Source organism: Gaeumannomyces tritici, assembly GCF_000145635.1.
Source record: "Gaeumannomyces tritici R3-111a-1 unplaced genomic scaffold supercont2.2, whole genome shotgun sequence".
Classification (NCBI taxonomy): Eukaryota; Fungi; Ascomycota; class Sordariomycetes; order Magnaporthales; family Magnaporthaceae; genus Gaeumannomyces; species Gaeumannomyces tritici.
In genome coordinates, this window is record NW_008804546.1 from 888,820 (window position 1) to 908,122 (window position 19,303).

General features: G+C 58.3%; 6 protein-coding genes across 6 annotated transcripts; 2 read left to right on the top strand and 4 right to left on the bottom strand.

The window, feature by feature from the left end:
• Positions 1-13: 13 nt before the first annotated feature.
• Positions 14-1,446, bottom strand: GGTG_02831 (hypothetical protein). The gene is made up of 2 exons (XM_009220607.1): positions 552-1,446; positions 14-410 (listed from the first exon to the last, which is right to left on the bottom strand). Exons 1-2 carry the CDS (start codon positions 879-881, stop codon positions 96-98), a joined length of 645 nt encoding a protein of 214 aa, XP_009218871.1. The 5' UTR covers positions 882-1,446; the 3' UTR covers positions 14-95.
• GGTG_02832 (hypothetical protein) lies at positions 1,398-5,426 on the bottom strand. The gene is made up of 8 exons (XM_009220608.1): positions 5,237-5,426; positions 4,540-4,650; positions 4,295-4,439; positions 3,380-3,846; positions 2,918-3,281; positions 2,630-2,833; positions 2,417-2,558; positions 1,398-2,324 (listed from the first exon to the last, which is right to left on the bottom strand). The coding sequence occupies exons 1-8, from the start codon at positions 5,310-5,312 to the stop codon at positions 2,259-2,261; spliced, it is 1,575 nt and encodes a 524-aa protein (XP_009218872.1). The 5' UTR covers positions 5,313-5,426; the 3' UTR covers positions 1,398-2,258.
• Positions 5,427-5,720: 294 nt separating this feature from the next.
• On the bottom strand, positions 5,721-7,586 carry GGTG_02833 (hypothetical protein). Its single transcript, XM_009220609.1, has 6 exons — positions 7,306-7,586; positions 7,115-7,198; positions 7,033-7,044; positions 6,856-6,952; positions 6,288-6,789; positions 5,721-6,215 (listed from the first exon to the last, which is right to left on the bottom strand). Exons 1-6 carry the CDS (start codon positions 7,406-7,408, stop codon positions 5,868-5,870), a joined length of 1,146 nt encoding a protein of 381 aa, XP_009218873.1. The 5' UTR covers positions 7,409-7,586; the 3' UTR covers positions 5,721-5,867.
• A 209-nt stretch (positions 7,587-7,795) lies between these two features.
• Positions 7,796-9,996, top strand: GGTG_02834 (hypothetical protein). The gene is made up of 2 exons (XM_009220610.1): positions 7,796-8,278; positions 8,360-9,996. Exons 1-2 carry the CDS (start codon positions 8,060-8,062, stop codon positions 9,803-9,805), a joined length of 1,665 nt encoding a protein of 554 aa, XP_009218874.1. The 5' UTR covers positions 7,796-8,059; the 3' UTR covers positions 9,806-9,996.
• A 7-nt stretch (positions 9,997-10,003) lies between these two features.
• On the top strand, positions 10,004-10,479 carry GGTG_02835 (hypothetical protein; the record flags this gene model as incomplete). Its single annotated transcript, XM_009220611.1, has 1 exon — positions 10,004-10,479. Exon 1 carries the CDS (start codon positions 10,189-10,191, stop codon positions 10,477-10,479), a length of 291 nt encoding a protein of 96 aa, XP_009218875.1. The 5' UTR covers positions 10,004-10,188.
• A 1,300-nt stretch (positions 10,480-11,779) lies between these two features.
• Positions 11,780-17,026, bottom strand: GGTG_02836 (hypothetical protein). Its single transcript, XM_009220612.1, has 6 exons — positions 16,960-17,026; positions 14,710-16,820; positions 14,606-14,633; positions 13,773-14,524; positions 12,835-13,664; positions 11,780-12,504 (listed from the first exon to the last, which is right to left on the bottom strand). The coding sequence occupies exons 2-6, from the start codon at positions 15,013-15,015 to the stop codon at positions 12,201-12,203; spliced, it is 2,220 nt and encodes a 739-aa protein (XP_009218876.1). The 5' UTR covers positions 15,016-16,820; positions 16,960-17,026; the 3' UTR covers positions 11,780-12,200.
• Between the last annotated feature and the right edge of the window lie 2,277 nt (positions 17,027-19,303).

A 19,303-nucleotide genomic window follows, 5' to 3' on the forward strand; every position in this document is an offset into this window, starting at 1 on the left:
CTCTCTCTCTCTCTCTCTCTCTCTCTCTCTCTCTCTCTCTCTCTCTCTCTCTCTCTCTCTCTCTCTCTCTCTCTCTCTCTCTCTCTTTCGCTCTTTCATGCGGAGCCGCCGGCAGCCTTCTCGGCAGCTAGCTTGGCCTCCATCTTCCTCCTGGCCGCGAGGATCATGTCGTCTCTCCTCTTCTGCAGTAGCGCCTGCCGCTCGTCGCGGCTCGAGCTCCACGCCTTGCCGCCCTTGCCGCCGCTGCCGCTGCCGGCGGCGTCCTCGGCGGGTGAGGAGGACGTCGCGACCTTGTCGTGGAGGTTGTATCTCGTAATTAGGTCCGGCTGCGCGCCGGCCGCGGCGGAGGGAGCCGCAGGGGCTGAGGGCGGCGGCGTGGGGGAAGGGGGCGGCTGGAAGGAAACGGGCGGCTGGTTTGTGGAAGCGTTTGTTAGTTTATCAAAAGAAGAAGAAAAAGAAAAAGAAGAAGAAAAGAAAGGAGGGGAAAAGGCCGTAGTTGAGACCACTACACAAAAGGACGGCGAAGGAATAACAACAGAAGAAAAACTCACCGTCTCCAGCCTCCCGGCCAGGATGCGGTCCGTCGTGGCGGTCAGGTTGCCGCCGTTGCGCTGCAGGTCCCATAGCACGGTGCGCCGGTCGACCTGCGGGAACATCTGCTGTATCCTCTCGACGGCCGCCTCCCGCTCGCGCGAGACGGGGCCGTTGTTGCCGCCTCCTCTCCTGGCGCCGGCGCCCGTCGTGGCCGCCGACCCGGACTGGCTGCCGCCGCTGCCGCCCTCGCCGCCGCCGCCCGGCGACGAGAAGAAGTACCGCAGCACCAGGCCCGAGAAGACCAGGACCAGGATCAGGGACGGCACGTTTATCTGCTCGTTCGCCATGGTCGCGGAGGGGTTGGTTGGTTGGTTGGTTGGGTGGGTGAGTGGGTGGGTGGGCGATATCTGGCTTTGTCGGGCTGATGTTGTGTCTTTGCCACCCACACCCCTCTTGCCCGGGACGGACGGATAAGGTACCTAGGGTAGGTAGGGAGGGTAGGTTATGTGGGTCGGTATATCAAGCCGAGGCTCCCGGAGCTCATGCGCGGCTCGGTCGGGCAAGGAGACGAGGACGGCGCCGGCCGGGGGCGGACGGACGGACGGCTTTGGCTTCTCGTAGAGTCCTGCTGAGGGGTTGGGCGTGTGTGCGTGCGAGCGCGCGCGCACACGTGTTGGTAGGGTCGGATCGTCTTTGGGGGCTCTTTGGACACGTATTCTTTTTGATTTGTCGACTGCGAAAAAAAAGGAGGAATCAAGAAGACAACAGAAACAAAATTCCAACAACAGCAACGCCAACAAGGAAAAAAAAACAAGATGAATTATCAAAACCGCAGGCTTCTCAGTTCGCCATGCTAGCTATCTCCGGCTGGGGCTAGGTAGGTTGATTGGGTGGCACGGTGGTGGGGATGCGAAGAGGTGGCGTGGCGCGCGGAGAGCGGAGCGGTCAAAAATGTCGTTGGATTTGCTCAGGTTGGTGCATGGAGATTGATTTCCATGTGCATGCATGCCCGCTTGCTGCATGTGCTCCAAACCATCGACCCCAGCCAGCTCACCTAACCCGGCCCACCGATAGGGCGTTGCCAAGTGGCTGATGAAGTGAGTCGCTCTTGTCACTACCATCGAACGAACAAACAAACCCCACTCAAGGATGAGGGAAAGCAATAGAATAACCGATAGCTTTCTTTTCTCCTGCGCTTCTGTAAAACCACATTCATACTCTTCCTGTATTCCGCGTTCAATTTGGTTCCTGAATCTGCTCGTCGTGCAACCTGAGTATCCGTTAGGAAGCGGGGCTTGTGTTCATGTTGCAAGTTCGATCCAGCCTGACAAAACCTCTGGCTTCGCTCCATAACGCCTTCACTCACTACGTGACGGTGCACAAAAATGCTTAGCTATGTTGGGCAGCGCAGAAATCGGTGGTAAAAGTAATACCATGGTCGGAGTATATTTGGTCCCTGGCCCAGTTCTGGGCCAGTCAAACGGACCTCGAAAGCCATGCTCAAAGCACCATTTGGCATCGAAAGCTAGTTAGGGCTTACCATGCCGCTACCTGCGCCAACCAAGTTTTGCCTCTCGCCAAATCTCAAGCGCTGTTCGAGAATAGCCCCGTGAGAGATGGCCGTGGCACCTAGAGATAGATACCTCAGGCATCCGAGTGGTTCCCTCGTTGCCTAGAGAAGCACAAGCACGGCCTGTTCATGGAGAAATACTGGCAATGAATATTCAGGCACCTAGGCTGACAGCCATGGTGTTCGTGTCCAGGTCGTTGTAGTCGAGCGACAGCTCGCGCTGATGCAGCCACACCCGAAAGTCAGCAGTATCCTGAAAAGCCTCGACGAAATGCGGTGGCCACTAATCAGCCGGGACAGACAAGAACTCACCCTATCCTTGGCCCACCGGGTGGTGTCCCACACAAGATAATACCCGCGCTCGTGGGTGGGGCTAATCACTTGCGGCATCATGTGCTCGTCCTTTGTGAGCCATATCTGAAGCTTCTTGTGCCACCTCCAGTTGCGGTTGTTCCTATAACGATAACACTGTCAGTTGACCAAGGAATCTACAGTGGCCAGGGCCGAGTAGGCTATGTAACTGACAGCTCCATGGCGGCTAGTTGTTGCTGCTGGTCGCCTGGAGACGAGTAGAAGATCCACATCAAAGTCTCCTCGTTGAAACCCTGGATCTTATTCTCGATGGTCTGCACATTGGTGACCTTGTAGCAGTCGGGTAGCCGGAACTTCGGTATCGACGGCCTTGGGGGCGTGTCATCAAATGCCGAGTAGACCTGTTCGGATATCGGCCTGGCCGAGTTGATGGTTCAGAGTTAGCAGGGCTCAGGCCTCGTCCAGTGGTATCGTATAAGCTCGGGCCAATGTGCAACGTACTCGGAGTTCCTAAGAGCCGTATCGAGGCCCATGCTGGTGTAGTCAATCCCAGACACCAAGGCGTTGTAGTCGGGGTAGGTGTTCATGAGATAGCGAAGGCCCTTGATGCCCCACTTGTCTGCTTCAGGCATCCCACCAAGCGGATCTTGCACCGGCGGCGTCTGTTCTACCTCCTCCTCCTCCTTGGCCTTGCCAGCAGGAGCGCTGCCGCCGATGGCCCCAAGGGGGTGACGGTTGTCCGATTGGTATGCTAGGCCATCCATGGTTGAGCTCTGCGACGTCACTCCGCCATCTCGTGGGGTAGATGTCTTTTGGCGCGAGTCCTCATCGGCAGCCAAGTTCCGAGACTCGACTGGCCGGGTTCCTAGCGGGGCGAGCTGTCAGCACGGTTGCAAATCATGCCTATGAGAAGACCTCTTCTATATGCGAGGCCTATCTGCGAGGCCGGGTGAGGCCACTCACCAACAGGGGAGCGGGCTTCCGCCGCTCTGGTGTTGGCAGAGAGTGCGCTTAGAAGCCCGTTTCCAGCCCTGCTTGACGGTTGGGCCGAGGATGGTGTGCTGCTACCGCCTCCTTGGGCGGCAAATCCTAGACTAGACATGAGGCTGGGGCCGCCACGCTCGCGGCCGATCTCGCCGTTTGGATTCCGATTCAATGGCAGGAACTCCTCGACGGCTCCGGGTTGGGATTGTGCTGCTTGGCCCATGTTCCCTTGGCCCCCGAACCGAAAAGAGGCTTGATCGGCAGGCAAACGTGAGCTCGGAGTAAAAAGGTCGTCCTGCTGGCTGGCTTGTTGTGCCAACAAAGGCGTTGGTTGATTGCGCTGGACGCCAGCGGGGCCGCCCAGGTTTCTCGACCCGCCTGTTGACCACATGGTCGACTGGGATGGGTTGGGCAGTTGGGAGTTGCCTGACAAGGACGGAAACTCGCTGGAAAGTTCGATGGGTTAGTGTTGTCCCAGGAAGAATGGTTGGGGAAAGAGCAAAGCACTGTGGCATGAGCCTGGTAAGTGAGCGGAATGTGAGAGGGAGCCGAGGGGTGGTATTATCGGATATAGAGGAGCATTCTAGTACCCGTCCACATCACCCGACGAGGCCGCAGCCGACTTTGGCTTGCGAGTGGGCGAAAGATGCATAGCAGACCACAGTTCAATAATCCCAAGGTTTGAGGGCTTCGAGGGCTTGCTGACAGCAGAGGCCACACCCGAATTTGATGCCTTGACCAGAGATCCCGTCTTGGGGATTTTCCAGGCTGGATCCGCTGGGTAGTAAGAGAGAAGGTGCGCGCTGGAAATACGAGGGGCTGTGGCTATTGCTGTGTGGAGAGGGGGGAAGGCGAGGGATAATCCAAGGCATTGCGCAGGCAGGGCAAACATACGAGAGGTCGAGTGGCGTGGCAGGTTGCGACCCGCTCAAGCTCTGCGCAAAACTGACGTTACCGCCTAGCTGCCGTGACGGGTTTGGCAGCCCACCGCTGCTCATAGGGATACCAGCACCAAATGCCCAGCCAGAGCCATTCCCGCCTGGAAACATGTCACCAAAACCACCACATCAGCATTTTCCATCCCATTTTTTGGACACCCGAGCAGAGTCGGGTAGGGCTGCAGCGATCCAATCTCTCACCCAGCTTGCCGTTTGGTAACCGGTTCGAAACCGCTCGGCCAGGTTGTTGCGGTTGTTGCGGTTGGCCTCCAAAGCCTCCTGGCATCCCGCGGAGGGATTGGGGTACTGCTCCTGAACGCACCAAGTTGCTGTTAGTGGTTATTCCATCCAAATCGGTGCAGTTGCGTGTTCGTATTAATAGCGGTCGTTTTGAACGGTGGGCAACGAGACACGAGCGCCAGAGGTTCCATTTGTGCGTATCCAGCAAGCAGTGGGGTCGCAGTCGCGGCCTCAGCCAAAAGCCCATCCTGCTCAGGGGTACAGCCTCCAGACCATAACAACCGAGGCATGGAAGCCGCGCAACAGTGGTCCTGCCTATTGTATGCTTGTGGCGCATTGCGTATGCCAGGGGAAGCAGCACATGCGCCAATTGCCACAGGCTGTTCGGCCGATGGGAGGGTCCGATCGGCTCTCGGGATCGCGCCACTACCCCTATCTGGTAGGGAGAAGGGATGACAATGGTCGAGGTGGATGCGAGGCAGGCGCAAACGGAGGTGCTTGATGGCCTTTGGACGGCGGGAGGCAAAGATCTTGATCGGCCGTCAGGCGCAAGGGGATGTATTGATACGGCGGCGATTGCGGGCGATAGCGCGGTGTGTTGGAGGGGCAGGTGGGCGAGCTGGAGGAGGGATGAGGATGGAGAAGCGGCCGGGCCTACCTGGTCTATTCATTGTTGGAGGAGGTTGCTGCGAGCGGGGGGCGTGATGGGGCCAATTTGGGAGTGTCGAAAGCATATGCGTCCTGGGGAGGCCGTCGGGCGGAGCCGGCGAGGTTATGCGAAGTCGGTGACCGTTTGGGATGTTGGGACGTGAGAGGTTATGGCTTTTAGGCCTGTTTGTCGCCGACGTTGGATCTCCAAGTAGCAAGGCTCGTTGCAATGTGACCTGGCCGCGCCAAGCAGCATGTACAGTGGTCCGTGCCCCGCATTGTATCTCATGATTGGGCATTCCGCCCATGGCCAGGCCCCAGCCTTCCACGGCCCACTCCAGCTCTTCAGCCTTCTATTTCAGGGATCCGCCTCGCTGCAGCTTCCATGTGCGTTTGTTCACGCACCCCAGCCTTTCCGTCCCGCCTCGATCAAGTTCCCAATATCGTGATTACGCATGCACATATGGTCTACCCAGGTCGGGCCGGGCTGTCTCTGCGGGGCGGCGGGCAAACGCCTTCGTTTGCGCTTTTTTCTTCTCTTTGTCTTCTGTTTGTCTTCTGTTTGTCTGCTGCATTCCATCACCTTTGGCTCGCTAGAAACGCCAAATGCCACATGGCTGTAGGCAGCCACGTGCACTCTTTCAGCTCAGGTTCCCGAGGAGGCTTCCTGCAAAATCAAAGCCTAAGAGGTGCCTCCCAATCAGAACCATTTTCCCACCGCTCGCCATACCTGCATCCGCCTCTTTCCCCTTTTCTTCTAGTGAATCGAATATTTCGAACAGTTCACGCACTCCTTGGACCATCTTGGCACCACCATCAGAAAAAACCAGCCGCCCCTTTACGCGATGAACCTCGAACCTAGCCTTGTCCTGGACCTTGCCAGTGCCGGGCAGCTCGTTTTCCCACAGGACTGATTGCAGCCACTTGTCGACCTTTGCTACCTGAGCGGGCTGGAGCACGCCCAGAGGTATCGATATGGTCGATATTGACTAAGGCCCAGACATGCCGTCAGTGACGGTCAGGCTCGTCTTCGCAATGAAGCATAACTGGACAGGACTTACCGAATCTAGGTGGGAGTGCCCCTTGGAGGCTGTCGAGTCCAGGCCCTCAACCCTGTCGTAGGCATGCAAGTCCAGCAAAAAGCCCTCCAGCCGGGGTACCACGCTCTGTTTGGTCGTGTGTATCTTGGCAAGCCCGTTGATGGATTGTATCCTTCCCCTGACTGCGTCCAACTCGGACTCCGAAACCAGATCTGCTTTGTTGATGACTATGACGTCCGCATGCGAGATCTGGACGTGTGCGGTGGTCATGAGTGGCCCGTGGGCATCACTGTCCTCGTGGCCCTCAACCTTGCCCGACGGGTCGTCGAGGCTGCGCAACACATTCTTGGCATCAACCAGGGTGACGATGCCATCCAAGTAGATGGTGCTACTGAGACCCTCGTCAACCCAGAAAAGCGGCGCCAGGTTTCCGGGGTCCGCCAGGCCCGTCGTCTCCAGAAGGATGTAGTCGAACTTGCCCTTTTTCTCCATCAGCGACTCGATAGCCGCAACGCCCGTATCCCTGGTGGGACAAGTTGTGTCAGAAATACGGCGAAAGGACGAGAGAGAATGGAAAACGCAGGCTTACTTGACCGAGCAGCATATACAACCATTGCCAACCTCCATCCACTCTTCAACCGACTCGCCGTCTTTATTGACTGTGAGAGATTTCTCGATGTCGAGGGCTGTGCAACCGTAGCCAACATTGTTAGTCAACAAGGGTGACGGCCAGGACAAGGGCAGTTTGGTATCACGTGGGTCTTACAATCTCCAAACTCTAGAGCGGTCGAAAGACTGTCAGCAGGTACCATCGTCACACCGTGGGGGCACAACATCTAGCGACATGCCGTTCATGATAACAGCGATCTTCTTTCCGTGCTCAGCCGTGAGAATGTAGTTGAGTAGAGTTGTCTTGCCGGCGCCCAGATAGCCTGCACGTGACCAGTTAGTTCCCCTCCTGAGTTCTCTCCTGGGTCGAAAAGTGCCTGACGAGGACAGGATATCGGGCCTGCTGCCGCTCCATATCGCCTTTTCATACCGGTAACTATGGTGATGGGAACCTTGACGGGCTTCTCGGCCTCTGAGAGGCTATCACCAGTGTCGACCAGGTCCGGCGGAAGCTCGTCATCGTCGAAATCCATTGTGTCCACGGAATGAGGGCAAAGTTGGACGGGTTGTTCGAATCGACACAGACAGGAAGCCGCGCCTGGTAGTATGCAACAGCTCACGAGGTGTTGGTAACCCGTTTGGTAACCCGTTCAATGGCAGCAGCAATCATCAATACTTTGGTAGCGCCAATCAACCGAGTCTATGGCGTTGAACCCCCTCACCCCACTATAAAGACGTCACTGCCTGCCGGCTCTGGGCGCGTTCAGGGGACTAGGCGGCCCGTGCCCGCCTGTCGCAACTGGGCGCGCGGCAGCAGAAACACAGGCCAATGGGATGCGGATTACATAAGAGGATGCAAGCATCCACCTGGGATCTGGAATTCTGGAGGCAGGGGCGTTGGACCCCCCCAGTGCTCGAGGTGGAAAACAAAATCCAAACAAAAAGCCAATCTATCACGTCGCAACCCATCGCATCGCATCGCATCGCATCCCCAGCTACAGCCCAGACGAGACCCGAGAGACGAGAGACGACGCTCTGTCGTGTGTCTGGATATCTCCCACTTGGCCCGTGTCGCGGCCGCCCAACCGAACTAGACGACGAGCTGTGCGTGCCCGTTCCAGTGTCAGTCAGTTGTCGCTAAGCTACCCGCCACTTTTTGCGCCAGCCCTGGCTCCTCGCCAGCCATGGCCTCCCTCCCGCCAAGCTCGCCACGGCTCCCGAGTCCCCCTCCTCCAGCCGAGATCCAGCTCGGCCCCAAGCCGCCATCGGCGGGAAGCACGGCCAACCGCCACGCCCAGCAGATGGAGCAGACGGCCCTCGATGCCAACTCAAAGCGCCGCATCCATCCCGGCACCAGGTCCGCCGACATGGCGGCCGGTCCGCCGCTGGTGCCGCTGAGCGAGGTGTGTTGTTTTTCTCGCTGCGTGCCCTGGACATGAGTATGAAGTAACGGCAGCTGACCTAGGTGATGTTCCTTGCTCCAGCTCGACTCTGCCTTCCAGCTCCAGGAGCACCTGGCGGCGCTTCACTACCACCACACAGCGACCAACACGAACCCCGTCACTCGCGAGACGGCCACCATCCTGGCCACGCCGCCGCCCGGGATCGACCGCTCGCTGTGGCTGTACGAGCTCTGCCGTTTCCTGATCGAGCAGTGCAACGGCCTCATCGTCGGCTTCCTGTTCGACACGCCGCCGTGCAGCGCCGCCACTTGCCCTGAGATGCGCGCATCCGAGTGGCAGTTCCTGTGCGCAGTCCACGACCAGCCCAAGTCGTGCTGCGCCATTGACTACTGCTGCCACACTCTCGACTGGGCCGCCAACGTGGTCACGAACCCCCAGATCTTCCCCTCACGCTTCGTCGCCCTCTCTGACGCCCACGACAAGGGCGCCGCCGTTAAGAACCTCGTCAATGTCTTCCGCCGCCTTCATCGCATCTTCGCCCACGCCTGGTTCCAGCACCGCGGCGTCTTCTGGACCGTCGAGGGCCAGGCGGGGCTTTACGTCCTCTTCAAGACTGTCTGTGACATGTACGACCTCCTGCCAAGCGAGAACTACAAGCTTCCACCCGAGGCCGAGGGTCTGGAAGCCCCCCGCGCCTTCACACCGTCCGGAGGGGACTCTCACCCGCAGCAGCCGCAGCAGCAGCCGCAGCAGCAGCCTCCGTCACATCTGGGAATGATGCAACCAACCTCCATCGCCCGCCCGCGCAGCCAGGGCGCCCAGTCGGACGGGGATGGCGATAATCTCAACGCCGCCGGTAGCAGGATAGGCACTAGAAGGCACATCCGCAACAGCCCGTCAACGGGGAGCGCCGTGACAACCGTCATGGAGAGTGACGAGGACGACGGTGCTGGTTCCGTGGCGAACCGTTTCAGGCAGATGCGCATTGTTGAGGCCGCAATTCCTGAGGATGATCCGGATGCTGCCGAAGTTCCTGTCATCGTCGAGCACATGGCCCCGGCCCCGCCAGCAGAGGGAGGCGCTGCTCAGGCCGCCGATGCCGCCGGAGCTGCAACGGTAGACAAGCCGGATGACCAAATCTCGGCCGCTGCAGAGGCTGATGCCTCGGACTCTGCCGATGACGTTACCGTGGTGTCGGCTAACCTAGATGATTCTTCTGTGACGACGGAACAAGCGCCCGGGGAGGAGACAGGAGTGCCTGATGACGACGTGGAAAAGCAGCAAGAGCCCAGCGCCGAGTCAAATGGACCTATTGCCCCGGATGCAGGCGCCACCAGCGTCACTGACTTTGCCCAGCAGACGGAGGTTGCCCCAGAGACGGGTGATGGAGCGGCCACCGAAGCCGCCGCGTCTGTTGACAAATCAGAGGGAGCTGAAGCGCAGGGCGCCGAAGACACGACGGATGCGAAGAAGTCGGAAGCAGCAGAGGAGGCCAAGGAGCCGGTCGGAGCGCCCGAAGCGAAATAATGGCAGTTTACAACGTGGTTAAGGACAAGCAAAGCTGGACGGCGGAACAACCCCTGTTCGTTCTTGGGCCTGTTTGTGATTGTGTTCTCTTCTTGTGCAGGGCAGGGCAGGGCCGGGACCGGCCAGGCAGTTCGGATAGATGTTTTCGGAAAATAGTATCATAATATAGTGTCTACTCTGTGCTGTGGTCGCTTTGTTCTCGCAGTCGGGAACTGGAATTTTGACTCGAGCAAGCTGCTCACGGCATGTCGAACGAGATGACAGCCTTGAGGAGACAGGGGCTTGTTCGGGTGAGGCAGAAAATAACAGGAAGTCGGGGTTGAGAAGATGATAAACCTAGTCGGTAGATTCTCCGATTGTGCTTATTGCGCAACAAACCAGCCATGTCAAGCATGCTAGCACCGGCACAAGTACGGACGGTACAAGTACGGACGAGCCATAGTGGACTTCCCCTCGTCGCCAGCCCTGCGCAAAGCGACCGGGCGCTCCTCCTCGCCCTCTCGTCGCATCCCCTCGGCCCGCGGGTCGCCGGTGCTTCTATCTCCCACCCGCCCGCGGACGAACACGCCCGCAGGGAGGAGGGGGTGGGCGGGGCAGGAACCGGTGGTGCCGTGGATGGGTGGATGGGCCTGGAAGACAGCTATCTATGTGCATGTCTCCCTGCACCTACCTAGGTGCCTACCTACCTACCTAGTCAAGGTCCATACTACACTGCACGCACGCACGCACGCACGCCAGCTTGGCGCACCTTATTTATTCCCTCCCTTTATGCAGCGAAAATCCGCATGCAACCAGAGACGGATAACACCACCCATCCCATGCCGGGCGGAGCCCACGGGGGATGGGATGGGATGGGGGGATTGAGATGGGACGAAAGGCTACCGGGGCGGGGAGGGGGGGGGTGTCCCATCCCAAGCACGGTTGGTGGGGAACGAGCGTCGTCCGGAAAGTGGGCTTTTTCGCATGGCCTCGGCAGCACGTCAGGGGTGTGGGGAAAGGAAAAAAGGACAAGGAGAAGTGATCAAAGCGGCTGCTTGCAGGGGCGCCAAGCCCACCAACCTTGGGCCCTTTTGGTTCAGATGGGCAAGTTCCTTGGGGGGAGGGGAAGGGAAGAAAGGAGGCTCTTCGCGCTTTTGGCCTAGGATTGCTGGAGTTTATGCGGGTAGGTAGGAAGGTAGGTAGGAAGGTAGATACCTGCCGAGGTGTCAAGAAGGACGAGAGCAAGAAGTGGGTGTGAGCGAGCGAGGTTGGAAGAGAATGACGGTTTCGTGTTATTGGGACACACGCGGATGCGCCGACGAGACTGACTGCCTGCCTGTGTACAACTGCAGCACCATCATCACCAATCAACATCATCTCCTCACTCCCAAAACGGTCGACCGACATGTCCCCCAAGGGGTCTCGGGTCGGCGGCTCTTCTCTCGCGCACTGCACACTAGTACACCGACTCCTCGCAAGCAGACCCTCTGCTGGTCCAGCAGCGCGGCCGAGCCAAGGTCCTCCGACGGGGGAGGGGGCGTGCGGGCGGGAAAGTCGGCGTAGCTTCTTCAAGGCGAGAAGCGGATATCCGGCTGATACCCTTCTTCGTCTCATGTTCTAGAGGCCCAGCACACAGGGCAAGGACCCCCCCTACCTGCAAAGCGTGCAACCCCACCCGGCCGCGCATCCGTTCAGGGCCACGCCATGCACTGCCGATTGCCCGTGGCCCGTGGCAGCCCGGAAGGGCGGGTTCATTGCCCCACACCACCATCACCACTGCCCATGCGGGCCACCCATCAGTGTCGCCGACCCCTGAGCAGTCACAAGGAAACCAACGAGACGTGAATAAGTCGAATCAATAAAGTGAATAATTTATAAATGGCCCCGAAAGAGGCGAAAACGAAGACAAAAAAAAAAAAGCCCTGACAGGGCGGCAAACACGTGGTTGGCAAGAAGAAGAAGTAGAAGTAGAAGTAGAAGTAGAAGAAGAAGAAGAAGAAGAAGAAGAAGAAGAAGAAGAAGTAAAAAGGCCGAAAATATACCAAAAAAAAAAGGCTTATTAAGGGAGATTGACAAAAAAAAACAAAAACAGGCTTATTAAAGGAGATTGACAACAAAAAACAGGAAAGCCAAAGGGGAAATGTATACGCACAAAAAAACGGGTGAGACTATATGTCGTCATCGTCCCTCAACCGCACATTCGAGGCCCGAAACCAAAGGCCACTTCGGCGCGACCTCCTTTGATCTCGCTCACCTTTGTCTGTGTTTAGCCAAGATATCTGGCGGCAAAGGTCCAGAAAGACAAGCCGGAGGGCCATCAACTGGTGCATGCCAAACCGAGTGTGATGCCGTGGCCAAGCGCCCCTTGATAATGCCAAAGACGCATCATTCACGCTGACAATGCAGCGTTCGAATCTCAGCGCCCCGGCCCCTTGCCCTTGCCCAGTCCGGCGTCAGGCCCCGTCGGCGGGCCGGGGCCTCTGGCAGCCCCCAAAGGCCCGCCGCCCCCTTCTATTCGCAGCTTGGTGAAGATTTTCTGGATGTTGGGGACGTTGTCGCGCTGGGTTGGGACGCTGGTCGCGTTGCGCTCGTCGGCAAAGGCGCGGATCGCCTGAAGCACGGGGCTGAACCCTTCGTCGTTGGGGAGCCACCATCGGACGCATGCCTCGTCGTTGAACAGCTCTGCCATGCGCGTCCGCGTGGTTAGGGGGAATATGTATCTGGAACGTCATCAAGAAGGTCGGAGTTAGTCGCAACTTCTTCCCAAAAACGTATGTAGGTCGCCCAAGAACGCCAAGGGCCACCAAAATAGCATCATCAATGCCATGTCCACCGCCAACCCACACCCCCACCCTTCTAGTTCTAGGTTTCCCAAAAGCGACGAGATTTCAGGCCTCGAAAAATTCGCCACTTCCATGCCGCATGCGACAAGAAGCCGGGCCTGCTGTTTTCGGACCAAGCAACCCCATGTTCAGGAGTGACAGACGCGCGCGCGGTAAAGGAACAAGACAAAAATGGGACGAGGCAGGGTGGGAAGGGAAACAGCTTACCCCATAGATTCGAGCAGCGCAAACTTGCGACGAATCCACTGCTGGTGTTTCTCGTCTCGCGGTACGAACGGCGCGGCAACCGACAGGCACGCCTGGATTATGACCAGGCTGCCCTTGGGACTTGATGGCCACATCTCGATCGCCTCGACCATGTTGCAGATGGCCTTTGCGTGCATGCCCAGGGCGGTCGATATGTCTCCGTCGCCGCCATCCCCGCCATCCCCGCCCGCTGGAGCATGCGCCCTCGTGATCGCCTGGCACTCGTGCACAATGACCACGGCGAGCCACTCGCAGCATAGTAGCGTCCCCGGGAAAAGAGGGCCTTCGTGGAGCACGCCCGCCCTTGAGAGGTCCACGACCGAATCCAACTCTGGTGGGGCTCGCAGGTCCATGACCATGTAAGCCGGGTCCGAGAGAACCGGATCCCAGTCCTCTTTCAGCGCCTCGAGGCTCCGGGCTAGTCTTGCATGCTCCTTGGCAAAGCTCTCGTCCGAGATATCCGAAGCTGAATGCTTGCCGAGAAGCACCGACATCTCTCTCGTGATGAACCGTAGGCGAGCCGCGAAATCGTCAATCTTGTATGCCATGTTTGTCGGATCCTTGATCGACTGCGAATGGAAGTGCTCCATCAGAGATATAAACCAGGGGTCCGGCATCGAAGTGGCGCACCCTCCCATGAGGCTGAGGAAGACGTCGAAGCGAACGTACCACGTCAGCGCTATCCGACTGGTTGCCGTTTCCACACTGGTCTCGGGCGTGTATAGGAACGTAATGACTTCGTATGCTGCCCTTTGGTGCCCCATCAAGTTGAGCCAGTCACCCAGGTACTCCTGTCGTTCGTAGGCCGAGGGTGGGTGAGTATAATGTCTCCAGGGGTTTAATGGATGAGGATGGAAGCACGAAGCTTCTGCACAAGCAACAGTTGTGAACCCACTTACCTCTATTGTGGCAAGCTGAAGGATGGTAAGAAGGGTCCCGATATTATGTCGTTCCTTTCTCTTGAGGAAGCCGAGTAGTAGAGTGACGCTCTTGTTATAATATTGGAGAAAGTCCTGGATCCTCCCTCTCGGGTTCTTCAGCGTGAAGTGGTAGGCCGAGAAGCCGACCAGAGCGTAGAGGAGCGCCTCGTTCTTGACAGCAATCGCGGGCAGCGTGGTCCGTAAGAAATCGTCCGAGTCGATGATCATCCCATAGTGATAATGTGTGATGTTTTCGGTGAAGTAGGCGAGATAGAAGCGCACGTCGTGTGGGAGGTGCGCCCATTCAGGCCGCTGAAACCCAGGGAGCTCCTGGAATTGATAGGCGGCGGGAGTGGTGCTGGCCGCCGTCCCGGTCGATGTCGACGGGGAGGAGGCTCGTGTGCCCTCAAGCGAGGGCGATTCTGAGCTCTGTCTGCCACCCGCGGCGGCTAGTCGTTGGAGGTTCAGGCTAGAGGCCGTCCTCGGTCTCCTCGGGATGGCCCGAGTCCGGAAGGGTTGGGTTTCTGGCGCCCCCAGCCCGGGCTCTTCTTCATCCGGTATCGTATCAAGCCTCGAGTCTGTGTCGCCATCGTCTTCGTCGTCGTCGTCGTCGTGCGATGAGGTCGGGCTGGTGGGTTGATCGGCGTCCGTATCCTTTGGTGTTGTCGCTCCCGCTTTTACCCCTTGCGCATCCGGGGGATAAATGCAATCACGTTTACCTTTTCTGCACCCTGTCCGCCCCTGGTGTTAGTCGCTTCTGGAGCATGTCGGCTGGAGATACATTGATAGTGGGGGTTGCCAATAGATCATACTTTCACAAATCGGGTGTGTTTCGTCGCACTTGAGCTTTGTGTTAGACTGCAGCGATAAAAACACAAAGACCAAACGGGAGGAAGAAAAAGGTTTATCCAAATACCTTTACCCGCCTGCTTCTGCATGTGTAGCAGCCCGATCTCGTCCGGCGGTGCTTGACATGGTCGAGGCCCGGTGTGGATTTCCGCCGGCTCCTTGATGCCTTTGCCTGGCTGTTGAACATGATGGGGTCTGGAAAGCCGGTGAAGTAGCCCAAGCTCTGGTATGAGCCTGGCATCCCTGTGAGCCCTCCCAACCCAAGCGGGGGGGCTTGGTGCATCTGCGGCGGGTTGGGATCGTGCGGACTGCTGACAGGGAGCTGCCCGACACCCGACATGGTGGAGAGGAACTGGTGGTAGTAGTCGCTCATCTTCGGAAATGCCGTGCCGATCTCTCAATATCGACTGCTTTGCTGTTCCTTGTCACGGGCAAAACCCAGGCGCTCGCAGCTCGCAGGGATCTAGCTGCGGCCGGCGCTCCGCGAGTGGCGCCCGCCGTCAGGGAAAAGGAATATGTCGTGTCGTAGTCCCATAGGTTGTTCGTATGCGGTCTGGCGTCGTCGTGTGGGATGTAGTACGGCGTGTGTGCTTTGGTCAGCTCTGGTTCAGGATGCCGGATCGTCTTTAGCTTCGTGTCGTTCGGCGTTGAGAGCGCAAAGCACGCCTCCGCCCCCCCGAATGGAGAGGACAAGGTGGAAGAAGGGTTCTGCGGTAGGAGGCCTCGAAGAGTTCGAGGTGGACGGATTGCTAGTTATGAGAGCCTGGTGGATGATGGTAGGCAAAGTCTAGTGGGTTGGCCGACTGCGATCAGACACTTAGGAGGAGGCTGAAATCTGTCGTCACCAGGTCCAGCTTGTCGACGCGCAGCCACGTGTGCCCCGCGATAGTATTATACAAAGCGGCTTGGTGATGCCCATGGCAGGTGCAGGGGGCCTGGTCACCGGATGTCCAGGGAGGTGTCTAATATTACGCCAGAGGGGTGCCCGAAAGACGGAGAGAGGTACCGTGGGTGGCAATGCGTGGGTATTGACGTACCCCTGTTAGTGCCATGGCATAGCAGAGATGGTGAAAGTGTGGGTATGCCTGGGTTGCTGTGATCCAGCGTCAGCGTCCCAAGGGGCCGGCTGCCAGGGTCAGGGGAGTGAACGCCCTTGCGGTGGAGAGGAGAAGGGGGTGGGGCGCTGCGCAGGGAAAAAAATATGGTCGAAGGAGTTGTCCCGCCCTAGTGCTATGAATGGAGACTGCCGTCCAGTTGGGCTTTGCCTGCGATGGGAAGATGGGCTTTGTGGCACCAAACACCCGCTAACTGTGCGAGATTTGTCGATGTTGGGTGGGTGACGTTGAGATGCGCAGAGCGCCCGTCAGTAATGTCTTATAAATGCTCGGTCGATGCCGCAAGCTGTGGAGAGACGGCGAAGCGCCCAATCCAATGACAGCACGGGTGTGGGCAGGCGCTGTGCTGGGGATTTGTGACGTCCCCGGTTAACACTCAGGACTCTGGGGATGAACTCGAGCCTGCACTTGGTCCACGAGATCTGGGTTTGCGGACAGAGCCGCCTGCGGGCTGGTCCACAGCTGTCTTTGATGCCACTCCCTCCTGGCACACCCTCTACAGGGCCTGAGTTGATTACTGGACGCCGGTCAGGCAGGCCCGCGGCTGGTGGTGGTGGTGGCGGTGTCGTGGTTGGCCCACGAAGTGTGGCGAGGGCCAGCTGCCAAGGCTTCAATGCCAACCGGAAAGCAGGCCTGTCTGGGGCCGCCTGAGGTCGAGCAGAGAAGAGACGCTGCCGGTGCCAACCAGGGCTGTTCTTGGAATATGCGGGTGATCGTTATGGGTGATTGCAGGGCCGGGGAGAGCCCGGCCCGGAGCTGAAGGCTGGTGGACGGGTTCAAAGGTGGAGGTGGTGGAGTGAACGGCCGTCCGTGCCAACGACCGGGGGGGGCAGTGACATTGGCGAGAAGACTTCTTGGCTTGTACCTACATACCGGTTGGCAGCTTCGAGCGAGCAAACCCCTGCGCGGGGGGGCAGCGATGGTGACAGGTCAGAGTCAGATCTAATAAGGCACGGTGCGTCGGTTCCTTGGGATGGCAACGGTCTGGGTAGCGGTAATAAGGGTGGTGAGGGGGCATTGACATCTGCATGAGCTGGTCAAGGTGGGTATTGTCTGTCGGTACCTAGATATGAAGGGATGTACCAGGGAGTTAGACAGGCAGGGAGGTGGGCAGGTGCGGGCAGGCAAGTCAAACAGACGCGCACCCGGGGGAGATGAATTGCAGCTTGATTTCCCATGGACTCAGCTGGCTGTCAACATACCTATGCCCCTGCTTGGTAATGCAGTACGGAGATGCTGCTTGGTGGGTGGGAACAGTACAATTCTTGCTTGCTGTCTGTCTTCCCACTTTTACGTGTATGTCACCCCTTCCTTAAATGACTGGTCTGGAGACTCCGTGTCAAGCCCGTGCGACGTAGCCGCCACTTTGCGTTCTTGAGTTAGGGCGAGACATATGTCAGGCCGTATTGACGGCGGCTCACGAACCAATGCGTCAACAACCACGATGATGGAGGGGGGTATATTTACCGGTTGGGCTGCCGAGAGGATGAAGATCTATGCATGCAATCACTGAGGGGAGGCCAGGGTAGTGGAGTAGGTGTGGATGTCGTGATATCACCAGCATGCAGAGGACCGAGACGGGAGACGTTGCGGCCCGCTGGCGAAGCACGGAGCCACCTGGTCCAAGATGAAGGGGGGACAGGCGATGTGGGAATCGCTACATTTTTCACATTGCGGTGTGCAGCCTGGGGGAGGAGGGGATACCGGCGTAATGTGATGGTGCAGACAGGGGTACTTGACACAAAGCAACACGGCCGTCAAGATGGAGTGTCATGATGTGTATAGCTATGGGATGTATGGGCAAATGGGGAAGACGTCAGGCATATGCAAAGCAGGGCGGCAGGCAGGGTACCAGTGCATACCCTAGAAGCAGGGAGTAGGGTAGGTGGCGGCACAAAGGTGGACGTGTTGGTGGGATTGCCTCCCTGCTTTTTTTTTTTTGGAAAGCCGAGGGGGGTTGCCTGACTACCCCCGGCGCTGACTGCGTGATCCGTGACCTTGACGGCCGAGGAGCCCCGAAACCGCACGACCCCGCGGTTTATGAGGCCGTACCAGGATTCTCGGCCCACGTAGATCTCTAGGTACCCAGGTCTGTCCTCGAAGAGGGCCCGTCCGTGCGACAGCCTCACTCCGGGAGAGGCTAGGCCTCGCCGGTCTGAACCACGACTCGCTGCTCCCCCGAGCTTCCCGGCCAGTCCAAGACCGAACAAGGTCAGGCGACAGACACGGCATGATGAAGGTGGGTGATACAACCTTCTTTCTCACTGGTGTCCGCCACCGCCGTAGCGGTCGTTGTTCGAACTAGAGCTAGCCTCGCGCGGCAGCGGACGGCGAGAATAGCTCCCATCAACCAAAGCGATGTGGGTTCATGAGGCCCGTTCATGATCTGGGCTGGCATTTCGCCAGGTATCCCACCTGGGCGCTCGAGCTGACGGGTTCATCTGTACCGAATCTAGAGCCGGGGGGGATAACAGTGGGGAGCAAGGGGTTGGTGTCGTCCAGTGTCCCCGCCGGGCTGTGGCGGACCTTTCTGGTGCCGACTCGGCCTGGAGCCATTGAGGTACATGTGCACATACGCTGTACGGCGTAGCGCCCAGGTACTGATGACCATGATGCTTGATTGCACACCCCCGGTGGAGGATCAAAGCAGGGATGTGACAGGAGGGTTGCAGGACGTGCAGGGCTCGGAGGAGAACCCGAGCAGGGGGGCGGGGATTCGAGCTGGGGGTTTGATCAACAGCAACGAGGATGTGCAATCTCTCACTGTCGAGCTAAAAGATCCAGAATTCAGCATGGGTAAGATGGGTCCATCCGAACGAAACGACAGGTGATCGGAGAACAGGGCACCCGACAGTTGTCCATCCCCGTCGGAAATTTGCCGTGACAGCAGAGCGCATTTGTGCCTCGTACTCGTACATGCTGGAGTCGGTCCCGTTTTGGCCAGTAGGCGCCAGGGTATCCCAGATGTAGGACACTCTAAATCCAGCCATCCAGACGGCGCTTGTCAGAGGCTGCAGTCGGCCTTTCTGAGACAGGCGGCCGAGGAGGTGTGGGGGGAATGGACAAGGTGCAACTGCGGCTTGGCAACTGACAACGGTGACGTTCAGCTCATCGATCAACACCCACACCTTTTCTTAATTAGTTATTAGCCTCAACGTCTAGCGCGCCAGGACGCTTGGGACCCTAGGCGGGTTCCTGGTGGCGCCCCGAACTCGATACCTCATTCAGCTAGTGACTTAATCGCTGCTGGGTGCCGTTGACGACCTGGGACAGGGCAAGTACGAGGGATAAGTAAGTCACGTCCGCTCGTGGATTCTGCGTCAGCCACGACAGACCTCCTGGTGAGGAGCAGGTCCCCTCGTGTTGCTGGGATAGTGTCAAGGTGGGGAGGTGGCAGACAGGAGAGAACCAGGAGATTCCCCGGATACTTTGCAATACCCGCTTGGTTCTCGTGAATGTTGAATTTAACCGGCCGGGAGAACAGGGTGGGGTTACCTTTTTCTTCTTCTTTCCTTGTCATACCTCTGATCCACTCCATTGATGGAC